This window comes from Cynocephalus volans, chromosome 16 (genome assembly GCF_027409185.1).
Source record: "Cynocephalus volans isolate mCynVol1 chromosome 16, mCynVol1.pri, whole genome shotgun sequence".
In the NCBI taxonomy this organism is placed as follows: Eukaryota; Metazoa; Chordata; class Mammalia; order Dermoptera; family Cynocephalidae; genus Cynocephalus; species Cynocephalus volans.
The window spans coordinates 18256710-18272277 of record NC_084475.1 but is presented as its reverse complement, the minus strand read 5'-3'; the positions used below and the strand labels follow the sequence as shown (position 1 = coordinate 18272277).

Below are 15568 nucleotides of genomic sequence, written 5' to 3'. Positions count from 1 at the left end.
GAAACTGTTAAGATTTTCTTGAAGACCACATTCCGTGTAGAAAGTAACTAGTATATTTGATTATAAACTGCTGGAACTAAACAGATGGGACTATACCAGTATTCTTGGTCAATGAATATATTTTCTTTTCTGCCTTGCTTTTTGGTGACAATCATTGACCTACATCCCCTCTACCAGGTGGTTAGTAGATGAAAGTCAAGACCACTTGAAGAGACGTGGCAAAATTGTCTAACAAAATTAGTTCCAAATATGACTTTGAAAAACATTACTATAAATCTTTTAGGTTATGGTGAAATTACTCCCCATAGTAAATAGCAGCACACAGAGAAAAAACAAATATTAATGGCCTGTGACATGTTTCTTTTAAACTCCAATTGAAAGATGTCTTCTTGCTTATCTAATTACACACCTGAATTTTACAACCATCAGCAAATGTAGTTTCCATTCCAGAACCAGCACCAAACACTAATTACTTGAAACAGGAAAATCTAAGAAATAAGAGAATCATGGCAGTTGAACACAAATAGTTTGCTCTCTTCCAAAAATTCCCTAAAATGATAGTATGGAAATTTTTTAAATGTATAAATCCGTAAGGTCAAGGAGACTAGAAAAGGAGATGACAGGAGATGAGATAAAAGATGTCTACATTTTGGCCCCTGGAAAGCAAATGAAGTGATGATTTTTCTTGGGAGCCAAGAGAAAGCTAACATCTAATTGCACGCATGGACTCTACAAGGGCGTGGGATGAGGAGGTATCAGATCCATTTGGCTCAAAGTGTGTGACAGGTCACAGTTAAAAACACCCACTGTGGGGCTCTATTACCCTCCCTGCTAGGAATGTGTGTGCACTCATGAGATAGACTAGTAAATTGAGAGAAAAAGCTTTTATTGAACAGTTTTCACTGCAGGGTTCTAAAGCATCTGCCTTGACAGGTTCACACGAACCTAACGATGTACAGACATTTAGTTTCTGGCAAGAAACAAACTTAAAACTGAGCTAAAGTAACTAATGCCATCTGCAAATATATAAGAAATAATGTAAATAAATAGGGAAATGTATATGGACCAAAATATGTCTATTTTCATTACTTAGCAGCAAAGCTAAAAATAACACACCAGTTTTCAGATAAAAAGACTACCTCATTCTATTTTACCTGTTTGGAGCTTACTCGGATGATGCTGCGTGCCGGCTCCAGGGAGCGGAGGAGGGCTTCCCCCTGCAAGCCCAGCTCCCTGGCTTGGGCTCCCACTGGTCGGTGTCCCGGTAGGCAATGGCTGACCTCTTTTCAATAGCTGCTTCTGTTCTTGCTGGCGGAAGCGTGGAGGCACCTCGCGAGGCAGGTAACGGGACACAGCCGGCTGCTGGCCGCTGGCAGATGCACGCTTGCCATTGCTGCTGTTGGAGATAGTGCTGGTGGAAGTACTGGTACCGGTACCGGCAGGTTGGGGCTGGCTTGAACAGGTCTTAGTAGGTTCTGGCACTAAAAGGAACAAAAGGAAAAGAACCCAAAACCTTAGTAACATCTCCCTAAAGCCTAATCCAAACCAAGGAAAACAAAACAAAAAACTGAGAAAAGAATGACAATGTAATGCTTTGGAAACAGAAATGGACTAATGGCTAGAGTTCTACTTCTCCTGCAAATGACATGAGATCTTGAGATCTTGATCCAGTCACTCCTGGGCCTTAGTCTCTTCATCTGTGAATTGAAGGTGATAAAGTCTGCATTTCTAATAGAAGTTCCAAGGTGACACTGATGCGGCTGGTCCCTGGACCACCCTGTGAGAACAACTGCTTCTGTTCAGTGTTTATAAAAATTGAGGGATCTTCAGAGTCCATGAATTTATATATATGAGGGGTCTTCAAAAAGTTCATGCAAAGAGTTGTATTATCTTTTAATTCTATTTTTCCCACAAACTTTTTCAAATACCCTCACATATTTCTTTTAATTCTAATGATAATGTATAAAATGTATATGTTGTATTCTGGGTTATTGGAATAATTAAAGCTGAATATTGTCAAGTTTCAGTGTCAGCATTTGTGGTGACGGTGTCTATAGCACTGCTACACTCTGCCACCAATTTACTGGAAGAGAATGCAGGTTGGCCTACTCTGCAGATAATGGATTTGCATTAAGTGAAGATCAAAAGTGGAATTACAGTAAGTTGCATAAACAAAGGTTTCATCATAATTTAAACAGAATAAAGCAGCAGGAGAACTGGGTGATAACCCTGACAATGGCTATACTAATAATCATACCAAATGCAAAAGGCAATTGGAGTATTATCCCTGCATGCCAATAGTCAGGTGCAAGACAGTCTGAGCCTCAACAGTCGGTCTCATCTCCATCTTGATTGTTAAACATCATTACTCAAGACATTACATTTATCTTGTTACTGAAATTTTTTTTTGGTTTCTTTCTACTTAATTCGTAGACATCTTTGGTTTTATAGTTGAGTAAAAGCTACATACAAAATGAGTGTATGCCTAGTTCTATGTATATATTTTATGTATAAATAGCATTATAAAAAATATTATTAAGTCAAAACTGGGGGGGGGGGGGTCCCTGAGATGTTGTTTTCCTTTATAGTATCAGCTGCAGTCTGCCTGCAGTTTTTGTCTCTCAACATGTACTCCCACCATCTGTCATGTAGCCATATACTGTCCATGCTGTCAGCATCCTCAAGACCTTTCCCGGTCTTTCTGTCACCCTGCCTGGCAAATCCTCAATCATGGATGAAAACAATGCCCATTCTCTCCATACCCTGACTCAGATTGCTAAGTATCTCTGAAGAAAAATCACTCAACCACGCAGTTTGGTGCCACTAGGAATGGGTGGTCCCTAACCTCGCTATGTCCTCAGTGCTTCCAGTCAATCCTACAAGTTCCTGGGTCTGCCTTGTTCCACTGCTGTCAGTGATTTAGTCAAAGACCCTCCACTCTTGAGACTCTAACACCTTTACCTCCCTACCCTTGCTTCTACTCATCCCCAGATGAACTTGATCTTATTCTGCAGAAGAAATAAAAGCCATCAGGCAAAAACTTCCTCAAGTTTCTGCCACTACGAATACGTGACTATCACACTGTTCTTTGTCCCACGCGTCTATCACTTCTATCTAAGGCTAACACTGTATTCCATCGATTCTGAGATTCACCTTTCTTCATATGTCAACATCACTTACATTGGGATGCATCTTACAATCGATGATGTCAGTCCACTGACGGCGGTTTTTCCTTTCTTAGTCATGCACGCAGCACCAGCGAGGCTCATCATCAATGGTGTCAGTCAGGCAATGCAAGATGGCACCCTCCCAGGCTCTGGATCTCATCTTAGGGACTTTGTGTGCCCTGGGCCTTCGACCCATGACTCTCTCCAGAGTAGACATGCAGGCCCAAAGCATAAGATTGGGTCTTAGATTGCTTCATAAATATTTATGTTTTTTTCTAGTCAGGACTTTAATACAAGTATAATGTGCATCATTAAGTACAAGGGTACTTCAAAATATGTGTGGCAGAATGGAATTAAAAGACAATATAAATCTTTCCATGAACTATCTAAAGACCCCTCGTATGTAAGAGAAGAGACTCGATTGATTGTGCTTGTGTTGTGTGGAGGATGGAGGAAGAACGCACATGACCTCTAGCTGGTCCAGCGACTGTGTGGTCACTCTCTGGCTCCTTCTCATCAGTATTTAAGCATGCTCAAATCCCTAAACCCTCACTGTATGAACAGTCACCACTCTCCTTGACTCCCATCCCCTCCAGCCCCTACTGTGGAACTCCCCGCAGTGTCTGTCCGTCTGTGCTGTCTCTTCTTGCCCCCTCACCTGCCACTCGCCCCTGCTGCCAATTTCCTCTCCACAAAACTACATCCCAGACGGTAATTACTCCCTGGATGCTAAACTCCAGTCACACATTCTGGTCTTACCTTTTGACTTCTCAGTCTTTAGATCTAAAAACCCCTTGAGTTGTCTTTATCACCAATGGCCACTCTATTTTTTTTTTTTTTTGGTATTTCATTTTATTTATTTATCTATTTTTTATTTACTCATAATTGATTACACATATTTTGTGGGGTTCAATGTTGACATATGTTGATCAAATCAATATTACAAGTATATAAATTCTTACAAATTGTACTTATTCTTGATGCCTCTTGTCCAATCTCTCCCCATCCTTATCTCCCTCCCCTCTCCCCCCTCTAATTACCCTAGATTTCTTCTCCTTCTGAAAGAGTAAGGGTCAATCTGTTGATTTGTTGCCTAGATGATCTGTCCAATGCTGAGAGGTGTGTTCAGATCCCCTAATATTATCATAAAGCAGATGCATGGGCTTTGTGAAGAGAGACATCCTCTTCTTTTCTTTATCTCTGCTGGTGACTCTCCTTCTGTCAATGCACTCCAGCGGCTGGTGGACCATCTGCGTGGTGGTTGTGACATCTAGCCACTTTCACGGCAGCCATGGTTATTCTGGTGGCTGTGGTGGGCCATCCACATGGAGGTGATGTTTTTGGCATGCTCCTTGGTGCTGGCGGATTGCCTAGTTGGGCGGGGTCTGGTCCCTGGGCTCCATGCCTCAGGTCACCGAGGTGCTGGCGGTGTGCCTGTTCGTGGGCCAAGGGTCTGGTCCCCAGATCTATGCTTCGGGTCCCCAGGTGGGCCCTGAGGTGCTGGTGGTGTGCCTGGTTGTGGGTGGGGTTCTGGTCCCCAGCTCCATACCTTGGGTCCCCTGGAGGGCCTTGAGGCACTGGTGCTGTGCCTGGGCTGAAACTAATTTTTTGTCCTTCACTTACTTCTAAAATGGGGGAACTTAATGTGGGAACCAGTACTTGAGCTGTGTGGTTGAGCTAAACTGCTGCTTTGCTGCTGCTTCCCTAGGGAAGGTTTTTTTGTGCAGCTCAGAGTTTAATGGCTGACCTTATAGGTACTTCCAACTCTCCAGAGACCCGGTGCAACTGGGTTGTGTAGAAACTCTGATCTGGGCCTGAGTCTTTTCATCAAACTGCACCCCATGCAATTCTATATTCCTGACCAGTCTCCTCTGAGTGGTCCTGCGCTGATTGTGGGGGTGGATAAGCTGCCCTTGCTGTGCCCCAGTGTTCTCCCAGTGGGCCCCTCTCCCTACCATCTATGCTCTAAACACTTCCCATGGGATGGGCCATGCGCTGGTCCCTTGCAATGACTCACCAGCCTCTGAATGGCTCTTTCTTTCAGTTGTTCTGGCTCCTCCCTCCTGTGTGGGCCCACAGGAACCATATTAATGGTCTTGCTGTCCTGGGGGCTACCACAGCCCTCTTTTCTCCTGCTGCCTCCAAGCAACTCCATCTGAAGGGCACAGCTATGGCTTCAGCCAGCTCCTACTCCATGCGCTCAGCAGCTCCAGCCTTAGAGCGGAAGCACCCAGAAATGATCTAAGCAGTTTTTTCTTTCTCTCATCATGGTTTCTCCCACCTTCATGAACTCCATAGGTCTCCCCTCCTCTTCCCCTGAGCACTAGTGGCCCCAGCTTGGCTGGTACTGCTTTTTTATAGTTGTAAGCTGGTTGATTTGTGGGAGAGAGTGATGCTGGGGAACCATCTATTCTGCCATCTTGACCCAAAAATCAGCAATGGCCACTCTTGCCTTCCTGAGACACACTCTTCCTAGCCCTCTACGCCACTCTTTCCTGCTCCCCTTGGCAGGCTTCCTCTTCTGTCCTTTAAGTCTGTGTTGTAGACACTCCTCTACACTTGACACACTCACCCAGGCCATCTCCTATGGATTCATTTATCAACTCTATGATCATGATCTGAGCCCCAGATAGCTACTGGATATCTACATTTGGATGTCTTAGAGGCACCTCAAAATCAGCATGTCCTAAATACTTACCAACATTCTCATTTCCCCCTTCTGAATCTTTCAATCTCTCCCAGAGAGCTCTTAGCCAGAAACCTGGGTTTCATCCTTAATTCATCCCTTTATTTCCCCCCAACTTACATCATCTATCTAATCAACCACAAATCTTGCCATTTCTAGCTCCTAAATGTCCCGCCCCCCTAAATATACCTCAATATATCCCTCATCCATCTATTTCCATTCCCACTGTCACTACCAGAACCCAGGCACCGTTCTCTCTCACCTGGAGTACTATAAGAGCATCTCTGTTTCTAATCCATCACCTGTACTGCAGCCAGTGTGATCCTTCCAAAATGCAGATCTCCTCTCCAGTATAAAACCCTCTGAGGCTTCCTAAGGCCCTCATGGTCCTCATGGTCCATATGGTCCTGAGCAATTAGATGTCCCTAATGTGCAGTTTCCAAGACTTACCCTCTAGCTTCACTATGCTGTAGGCTGTTGCTCTCCCCACTTTCATCTAACCACCAAATTTCATAAATCCTGGGAAACATTTCTGAACATTTTAACATTTCAGTAATTGGGATGCATCTTATAATTGATGCGTGTATCAGTTTAACTGGCATTGGTTTTTTCTTTTGTAGTGCTACATAAAATAATGCATAACACAATTGAAAATATCTTAGAGTCAATAAAGTGCTATAATTCCTAGTCATATTTTAAATACCTGACTAAATGTCGCTTCCTCTCAGAACCTTCCCTTACTCCCCTTGGCCAGTGTGGATGCTTTGGACTGTCAACATCCACAGTACCTGTTACTCACCATATCACTGTTGTGTGTATTGCTTCTTAAAATGTCTGTCTTCCCTTGTAGGGTGTAAGTTATGTCAGCATACTGCCTGACACATAGTGAATGCTCAATAAATGTTAAAGGAATGATTGTTTTTCTCAGATACAAATTCTGAAGTTTTAAACACAGAAACAGCAACATAATATAAAGAAATTAGTTGATGTAAAGAAAAAAATACTAGACTGGGAATTTAAAACCTTGGATTTTACCAAAAGACTCTGAACGATAAATGCTGGCGAGGTTGCGGAGAAAAAGGAACTCTCATACATTGTTGGTGGGACTGCAAAATGGTGCAGCCTCTATGGAAAATGGTATGGAGGTTCCTCAAACAATTACAGATAGATCTACCATATGACCCAGCTATCCCACTGTTGGGAATATACCCAGAGGAATGGAAATCATCAAGTCGAAGGTATACCTGTTCCCCAATGTTTATCGCAGCACTCTTTACAATAGCCAAGAGTTGGAACCAGCCCAAATGTCCATCATCAGATGAGTGGATACAGAAAATGTGGTACATCTACACAATGGAATACTACTCAGCTATAAAAACAAATGAAATACTGCCATTTGCAACAACATGGATGGACCTTGAGAGAATTATATTAAGTGAAACAAGTCAGGCACAGAAAGAGAAATACCACATGTTCTCACTTATTGGTGGGAGCTAAAAATTAATATATAAATTCACACACACACACACACACACACAAAAAAAAAAAAAAAAAAAACGGGGGGAAAGAAGATATAACAACCACAATTACTTGAAGTTGACACGACAAGCAAACAGAGGGGACATCAGTGGGGGGAGGGGGGAGGGAGGAGGGAGCGAGGTTTTGGTGATGGGCAACAATAATCAGCCACAATGTATATCGACAAAATAAAATTTAAAATAAATAAACAAACAAACAAACAAACAAACAAACCTTGGATTTTAGACCAGCTACCACTAATAATATATATAATCTTGGTCAAGTAATTTTCATATCCCTAGACCTCAGTCTCCTCATCTGGAAATGACTAGTTGGCACTCTACATTCCTTCCAGTCCTGAATGCTTATGACTTAAGGGAAGCACAGAGAATGTGACACACAGTTATAATTTTGTGACGGCTATCATTTCACACTTCACTGACTTTCTCTTCCTATTTCTCTGGCCTTGGTACAGACATGGAATGTTTTTTATCATTACTCTTGATTTTAAGGGTCTTTATCTTTATATGGGATGAACATCCATTATATCTTTTTTAAAAGAAAGATGCAAAACCTATTTATTATAAGTAGATTCTTGAATGTATATATGAGCTTTAGAATATATATATTTTCCTGATAATGATCTTCAGCTAATTATAACAACAAAGAAGCTACTAGAATTACCCAATGTTCACACAAAAACCCGCACACAAATGTTTATAGCAGCCAAAAATAGGAAGCAATCAAGATGTCCTTTGATAGGTGAATGGATAAACTGTGGTGCATCCATATAAGGGAATGTTATTCAGTGATAAAAAGAAAGAAGCTATCAAGCCATGAAAAGACACGGAAAAACCTTAAACGCATATTACTAAGTCAAAGAAGCTAATCTGAAAAGGTTATATACTGTATGACTCCAACTATGTGACATTACAGAAAAGGCGAAACTATGGAGATGTTGTAAAAAGATCAGTGGTTGCAGAGGAGTGGGGGACAAATAGGTGGAGCACGGGGGATTTTTAAGGCAGTGAAACTATTCTGTATGATACTGTAATGGTGGATACTTGACAGTATGCATTTGTCAAAACCCATAGAATGTACAACACAAAGAGTGAACCCTAATGTAAACTACAGAGTTTAGTTAACAATAATGTATCAATAATTGGTTCAACAGTTGTAATGAATTTATCACACTAATGCAGGATGTTAATACGGGACACTGGGATTGGGGAGAAGAGGAAATACATGGGAATTCTTTGTACTTTCTGGTGAATCTTTCTGTAAACCTAAAACTGCTCTAGAAAATACATTCTATTAAAACAAACACACACACACAACAGAGAAGCAAGCTTGCCATCTCTTTCACAATAGAAACTTTTAGAACTCTGCAAATAAAATTGAGAGCATAGTATATGTACATACATCTAGAAAGCTTAAAACCACTAAATTTATTTAAAAATCTGTCATTAGCACATCAATTCATCTTACACATTTTAATATATCTGGCTCAAAGGCTTTATTCTATACTCAACAATTCCTCTTTAGGGTGGTAGAAGTATTGGTTCTTTCACTACAAAATTCAAAAGCAGCAGCAGCAGAAAAGGAGGAGAAAGAGAAGGAAGGAAGAAATAAAGAGAACTATTAGCAAGCTACAGGAAGTTTCACCCTACTCTTGTGAGGAAGAACCCAGTTTCTCTTTTATAAATAACTGACATTGGAAGGCCAGCTACCACCAAAGTCAAGGTGCTTCCACCTGTCATCTTCCCTTTAAAAAAACTGGAAATGAACAAACCTACCAGAACTCAAAACCTGAAGGAAATCAATGAAGAAAGGATTCAGAAGAAAAGAATTCAAGCTGCCAAGAACCTCAGAAATCATTCAGTCCCAACCCCATCTGCACAGACCCAGACAGCAGATGTGATCTAGTTGAGATAACACAACTGCCATGGAGACTAGAATCCATGTCTCTGACAACCAGCCCAGCACTCCTCCTCTACACTGCTGTTAACTTCTTAGAAAGATCAAAGCGCAAAATCAGGGCTGTTTTTCTTCAAAATCTGCGGAGGAAAAGGAGTTCATGCTACAGAAATGAAGACATAAGCAAACAATAAATGAACGTTAGTCACTTTTTTCAATTGTAACCACCAAATTCTAAGATATTTCAATATGTATAGTCAACTTTGTGCTATCTGCCTAATGCATTACATGTAGTCAATCTTGTATTATTTCAAGAGTTAAGTATTCTAAACCAGTCTTCCCTTTTCCACTTAAATAATTTGCTGAGTAGGGCGGGGGCTAGAAGGTGAAGTAAGAATGCTTCTTGCATTTTTAAAGGGTGAGGGAAAAATAACAAATAAGAATATATGAGAAAGACCATATGTGGTCTGCAAAGTCTAAATTAGTTACTATCTGGCCCTTTACAGGAAAAGTTTGCCAGCTACTGGTGTAGAGAATAGAGACTACTTATGATATTACTAGACTATCAGACATATAAATCTTCTAGGGGAAAAAACCCAGTAATGTATCCCAAAGTCTTGTGTGAGTGTTGTTTTATTTTAATAAACAAATAAGTAATTAAATAATCTGTTCCATGTCTCCTCTGCAATTGTGAGGATCACCGTCTTTATGGTTACTAAATAAAAAAGCAAGACAATGTTATTAATCAAGAAAAAAAAAAGAATATTAGTTTAGATTACTCCCTTAGAAACCCAGGAGCTTTAAAAATATCATAGCATTGAGCTACAAGTAAAACAGAATCACTTTACATTGGACTTGTCTGGATGAACTGCCTGTCCCCTTCTTGTATCCCTCAGACTCCTTTTTGCTCTGCTGGCCCTCTAGCCACAAGTTAGTATTACTCACATACTAATTCTCACAGTAATGTTTCCAGCTGCCTGAAACGCTAATGCTATGGCTGGTGGTCTGGAGGTCATCCTGCAATCTAAGGAAAGGGAAGAGAAACCCTGCTTGGCAAAGTAATGAGACAGAAGTCACCAACAATTTTTACCCAGTCAAACTGTCACTCTGGGTCTCTTTTATTTGATATAGTAATAAACCTTCTCTGGTTTAGGCTAGCACTTTTCAGATCTTTGAAACTAGCAGCCGTCTAAGAATCTCAAATGATAAGTGGAGGATCTCAAAATTTGAATCTATTGTTATAAAACAGAAAAATCGAATGGACAATTTTTGACTAGCCATATATGCTTTTCAAATATAAATTTATGAATCTGTTACCACCCAAGGAAATAGGGTATCAAAGCAATCTTGACATCTTCTTCTTCAAACAGACCGGTATCTAAGGCCACACCTCATGACAAAGGCTCACACAGAAATCTACCCTTCTACATATTAATGTTTTCCTGCAACAAAAGAGTAAGGTAATGGGAATTCTAGCTTGATTTGTTTATGAATCATCAACAAATCACCTGTTTTAGTTAGAAAAAATTAAAATAGTCACCATTTAGTAACTACATAGGTAACTAAAAAAAACTTTCAGCAAGCTGGAAATGTGTTACTCTGCCTAAGATTTTACCCTTTTTTCAAATGAGGGTGACATCTGCTGGTGAAAAGGTAGTTATTAAATCTTTGTATAAAAGCAACAGTCTTTTAAAACAATTTGCTTTCCAAGAAATAATTTGCTGCTTTCAGCTAAAATTTTTAGGTAGCGTTATCATAATAGGGCCAAATACTTAATAAGTTCCTACTACTGCTTTTCTAAAACAGGCTACAGTATGGACACTAAGTTCAGACTGTCCCTTCAAGGCTACAGAGAACTTTAGAAGGAATTCCTTTTCAAATCTTTACACTAGGTCTTGTCACCTCTAAGAGACCAAGAGAGAAGGACACTGCCATGTCTCAGTCTCTGCAACTTTTTTTCTATCCTTGCAGCCCCTCCTCTCTTCTGCTTCCCCAGCCCTTTTACATCGCCTGAGCCCCATGGTTAGGTACTTCAATATTGCTCCTACGACACCTGAGGCCCCCGACCTTCCATCCTTTCACTACGCTGTCCATACTTCTGTATCCTCCAAATCTCTGGTCCAGTTTCCACACTGCCTGGTACTGCCACACAGTCTCAGAAGCAATGATAAGATCTACTACCTACTTATGCTATTATAAGCCCCACTGCTTCACCTTATTACCCTAATGTGGACTACCAAAATTCCCCTGCTGTAACTGTTTAAAACTCTGCCTACTGGAGTTCTGGTCAAGATGGAGGAATTGACGGGTCCCAGCATCACTTACTCCCACAAATCAACCAATTTACAACTAGAAAAAAGAGAGCCATTCAGAGGCTGGTGAGTCATCACAAGGGACCAGCACAGGGCCCGTCCCATGGGAAGTGTTTGGAGCGTGGGCAGTGGGGGAGACAGGCCCACCTGGAGAACACGGAGACACAGCAAAGACAGCTGATCCACCCCCCAATCAGCGCAGGACCACTCAGAGGAGACTGGTTGGGAATGCAAAATTGCATGGGGTGCAGTTTGATGAAAAAACTCAGGCCCAGATCAGAGTTTCTACACAGCACAGATCCACCAGGTCTCTGGAGAGCCAGAAGTAACTATAAGGTCAACCATTAAACCCCGAGCTGCACAAAAAGCCTTTCCCTAGGGAAACAGCAGCAAAGCCACAATTTAACTCAACCACACAGCTCAAGTACTGGTTCCCACAGAAAGTTCCCCCATTTTAGAAGTAAGCAAAGGACAAAAAATTAGTTCCAGCCCAGGCACACCACCAGCACCTTGGGGCCTGCCTGGGAAACAGAGGCTTGGAGCTAGGGACCAGACCCCACTCCCACATCCAGGCACACCGCACCAGTGCCTCGGGGCCCACCTGGATTCCCAGGGCATGAAGAAGGGGATTGGACCCCCTCCCACAACCAGACACACTGCACCAGTGCCTTGGGCCTCTCTGGGGACCAGAAGCATGGAGAAGGGGACAAGACACACCCCACAACAAGGCACACCACCAGTGCCAAGGAGCATGCCAAAAACATCATTTCCGTGTGGGTGGCCTACCACAGCCACCACAATAACTATGGCTGCCGCAGAAGTGTCTAGATACCACAACCACCATGCAGATGGTCCACCAACCACTGTAGTGCATTGACACAGGGAGAGTCACCAGCAGAGATAAAGAAAAGAAGAGGATGGGCTCTCTCCACAAAGCCCATTTCAGAGTGAAAGAAGAAGCATCTGCTCTATGATGATATTGGGGGACCTGATCACACCTCTCAGCATTGGACAGATCATTTAGGCACAAATTAACAGAGTAATCATTATTCTTTCAGAAGGAGAGAAGAAATCTAGGGTAATTAGGGGGGGAAGGGGAGAGATTGGACAAAGGGCATAAAGAATAATTACAATTTGTAACAATATATATGCTAGTAATATTGATTTGCTCAACACATCTCAATGTTTAACCCCCAAAATATGTATAATCAATTTTGATTCAATAAATAAAATAAATTAAAAATAAATTTAAAAAACAAAACTCTGCCTATACTCTTGGAAATCCTGACATCCCCAGCTCCCTCTCAGTCTATGACCTTGATTTCTGGTTTACTGAGATCAAAGGTCATTCATTCAACAACTACTGAGGCTTTCTGCAGCCCTGCCACTGTTTTAGGCTGGGGCTGTGTCAGTGAACAAAAACTTCTGTTCACCACCTTAGAAGGGGAAGAAGACAAAACAATAAACATGATGCATAAATGAGATACATGGTTTTCCAGAAGGTGTGAAGTGCAGTGACAAAAGGAGAGCAGGGCAGGTAAAAGCGTTCAAAAACTCATGTTTTCCCATTTGATCTGCCTATCATTCTCTTCACCCCAAAAGCATGGGTCAGTATCCTCACCTGCCCTCTCCTTTACTTATTTAGGAAATATTTAATGAGTGCCTATTTTGTGCAAGGCACTGGGAATACTAAGGAAAATAAACAGATATGGTTCCTGTCCTTATCATTTATAATATGGTAAGAGGTAGACATTATCTTCAAAATGATTCCACAAATAAACAATTACAAATTTTGATAAGCATGATAAAAGTAACAGTGGGACAAAAGAACCTTACTTAGCTTGAGGACTCAGTACCTCCCACTTGAGAAAGTGATAAGCAGAGACTGGAAAAGTGTAGTGGTGTTAGCCAGGTGAAGTATGTGTGCACATGCACGTGAGCTGTGCCTGTCAGCTCACTACCACTAGCCTGAGCTCCTACTAGCCAGGACAGTGCATGGGGAGGCCCTGAAATGGGAGAGCTTTGTGCCTTCAGATTGAAAGGGGCTGGAGCTTAGTGTCTGATGGATACAGCATCTGCCCTGAGGGTGGAAAGGTAGGCAGAGACCATGTAAGGATTCTGGATTCCATCACTTGGCCAGTAGCTGGGACAGCACTCGGGTGCAGGTGTTTGGATTCTCCATGGTATTCCTATCCTGTCTGCAGCTCATGGAAAAGTGTGAAGCCTCCAGTTTCAGGGAGAAACTCTAGGAACAGGATCCTATGACTGCAAACCCATGGAGAGCAAGCTGCCATAACTGTCTCTGGTTGTCTAAACTCAACAAGCAGCTAAAACCTGTACAGGTTCCTGAGAACTGGTGCAGGCTCTGGAGCCATACACTCCTGTCCTGCACCACCTTCACTGGGAAGGGAAACAACATGGCCATAGCACCTCCTCGTTCAGTTCTACAAATTGTGCAGAAGCATGACTTGGGAGAAGATGTTTTCCACTATGACCCACCTTACCTTCCTCACCTGGGGGACTCAGAGTGGGGAGCATGGGATGCCTAGTGCACTAAAGTGTTTCCTTCTTGTTTAATTCCTCAAGTCACACTCCCAACACATTCTTTTCTTTAAAAAAATTTTTTGGAAATACTTAATATGTACACAAAGGCATACAGACCAAATAATCAACAAACTTCCATGTACTCAATCTCTAGCTTAAGAAATAAAATGTCACCAATTTCACAAAAGCCCTGTCTTCCCCTCCTTGACTATATACTCCACCCTTCCCCAATAAAGGTAATTGCCTTTCGGGGTCTGGGGTTTACCATTCCCATTCACTTCTCTTGAGGGGTAGTGCAGTGGCTACGAGCATGGACTTGGGGGTTAAACTTCAGCTCTGCCACTTACTAGCTGATGGCTCTGGGTAAGTTATTTAACTTCTCTGTCCCTCAGTTGTGCCATCTGTAAAATATGGGTAAGTGGGGGATAAAATGGGGCTAATAATACCTTCCTGTGAAAGTTCTTTGAGGACTAAATGTTAATAAGTATAAAGAACAGTGTGTGGCACACAGTGCATGATAAGTGTTCATATTATTATAATAATCCTCCTCCTCTTGGAAACAATGGGAAGTCATAGAAATAATTTTTTTAAAGTCACATTAAAAAAGGAACTATAGAAAATGAACTAAAGAAGGGAAGAAGGAAGGCTCTTAAAGCTACCGTGGTAATTTACAAAAGATAATGACAGCTGTATTCAGGATCAGAGGATTAGATTTTAGCCGAGCCCTAAACTTCCCCTCTTATTTTCCAACTGTTTGGAAAGTGTTAAGCACTATATAAATGTTAATAAACAGCCATTCCATCATTTAAAAAACTCACAAAGCAAGTAGTCAGAGAGTCTCCTCCACTCAGTACCACATGCACTTCCAGAAGCAGGGACTGAGGGAAGTCAGGCGCACAGATTATTCAGCCTCCCTGCAAGGGGGACCAAGGCTATGGGTCAGATCCCCCAATTAAATGCCTTGTGTGTGATCTGGCAGGCAGAGGTGAGGTGGCAGCTATGGGTAACATATAAGCACAGTCCTGGAGACGGTGGAAGTTTCTGTGTAGGGGCCCCATTCCCAATCACTCCCTTTGTGGCTATGAGAGACAACCTTAGTGCCGCTTCCTGGACTGAAGTGGTGGTGCCATGCTCTGGAGGTCAACAGGGCCAGCAGGGGCCTCCCATTCTATCCCGAGGTGGCAGCCCTTTGGAGAACTCTTTAGGAAGTCATTTCTGGAGGTCCAGCCTAGGGCACATCCCCCTTTCAGCCTTTTCAATGATTTTATGAGCACCCAATTCCTTGTATTTGAAACCATTTTTTGTTTAAAATAGCAGTTTCTGTATCTGTCAGCCGAAATCAAATAAAGAGCACACATTTTTTTTTTTTTTTGGCAAGTAGTACATTTAAATTTTTCATCAACCTAGACAACATCACAGTATAT

At 41.9% G+C, this 15568-nt stretch overlaps 1 protein-coding gene across 7 annotated transcripts in view; it reads right to left on the bottom strand.

The window, feature by feature from the left end:
• The window catches only part of TNRC6C (trinucleotide repeat containing adaptor 6C), a 150043-nt gene that overhangs the window by 74031 nt on the left and 60444 nt on the right, over positions 1-15568 (bottom strand). For all 7 annotated transcript variants that reach the window (XM_063081352.1, XM_063081354.1, XM_063081353.1 and 4 more), the window contains one exon: positions 1155-1481. In XM_063081352.1, the coding sequence (XP_062937422.1) occupies positions 1155-1481 (327 nt within the window). The remainder of the gene's footprint in view (positions 1-1154; positions 1482-15568) is intronic.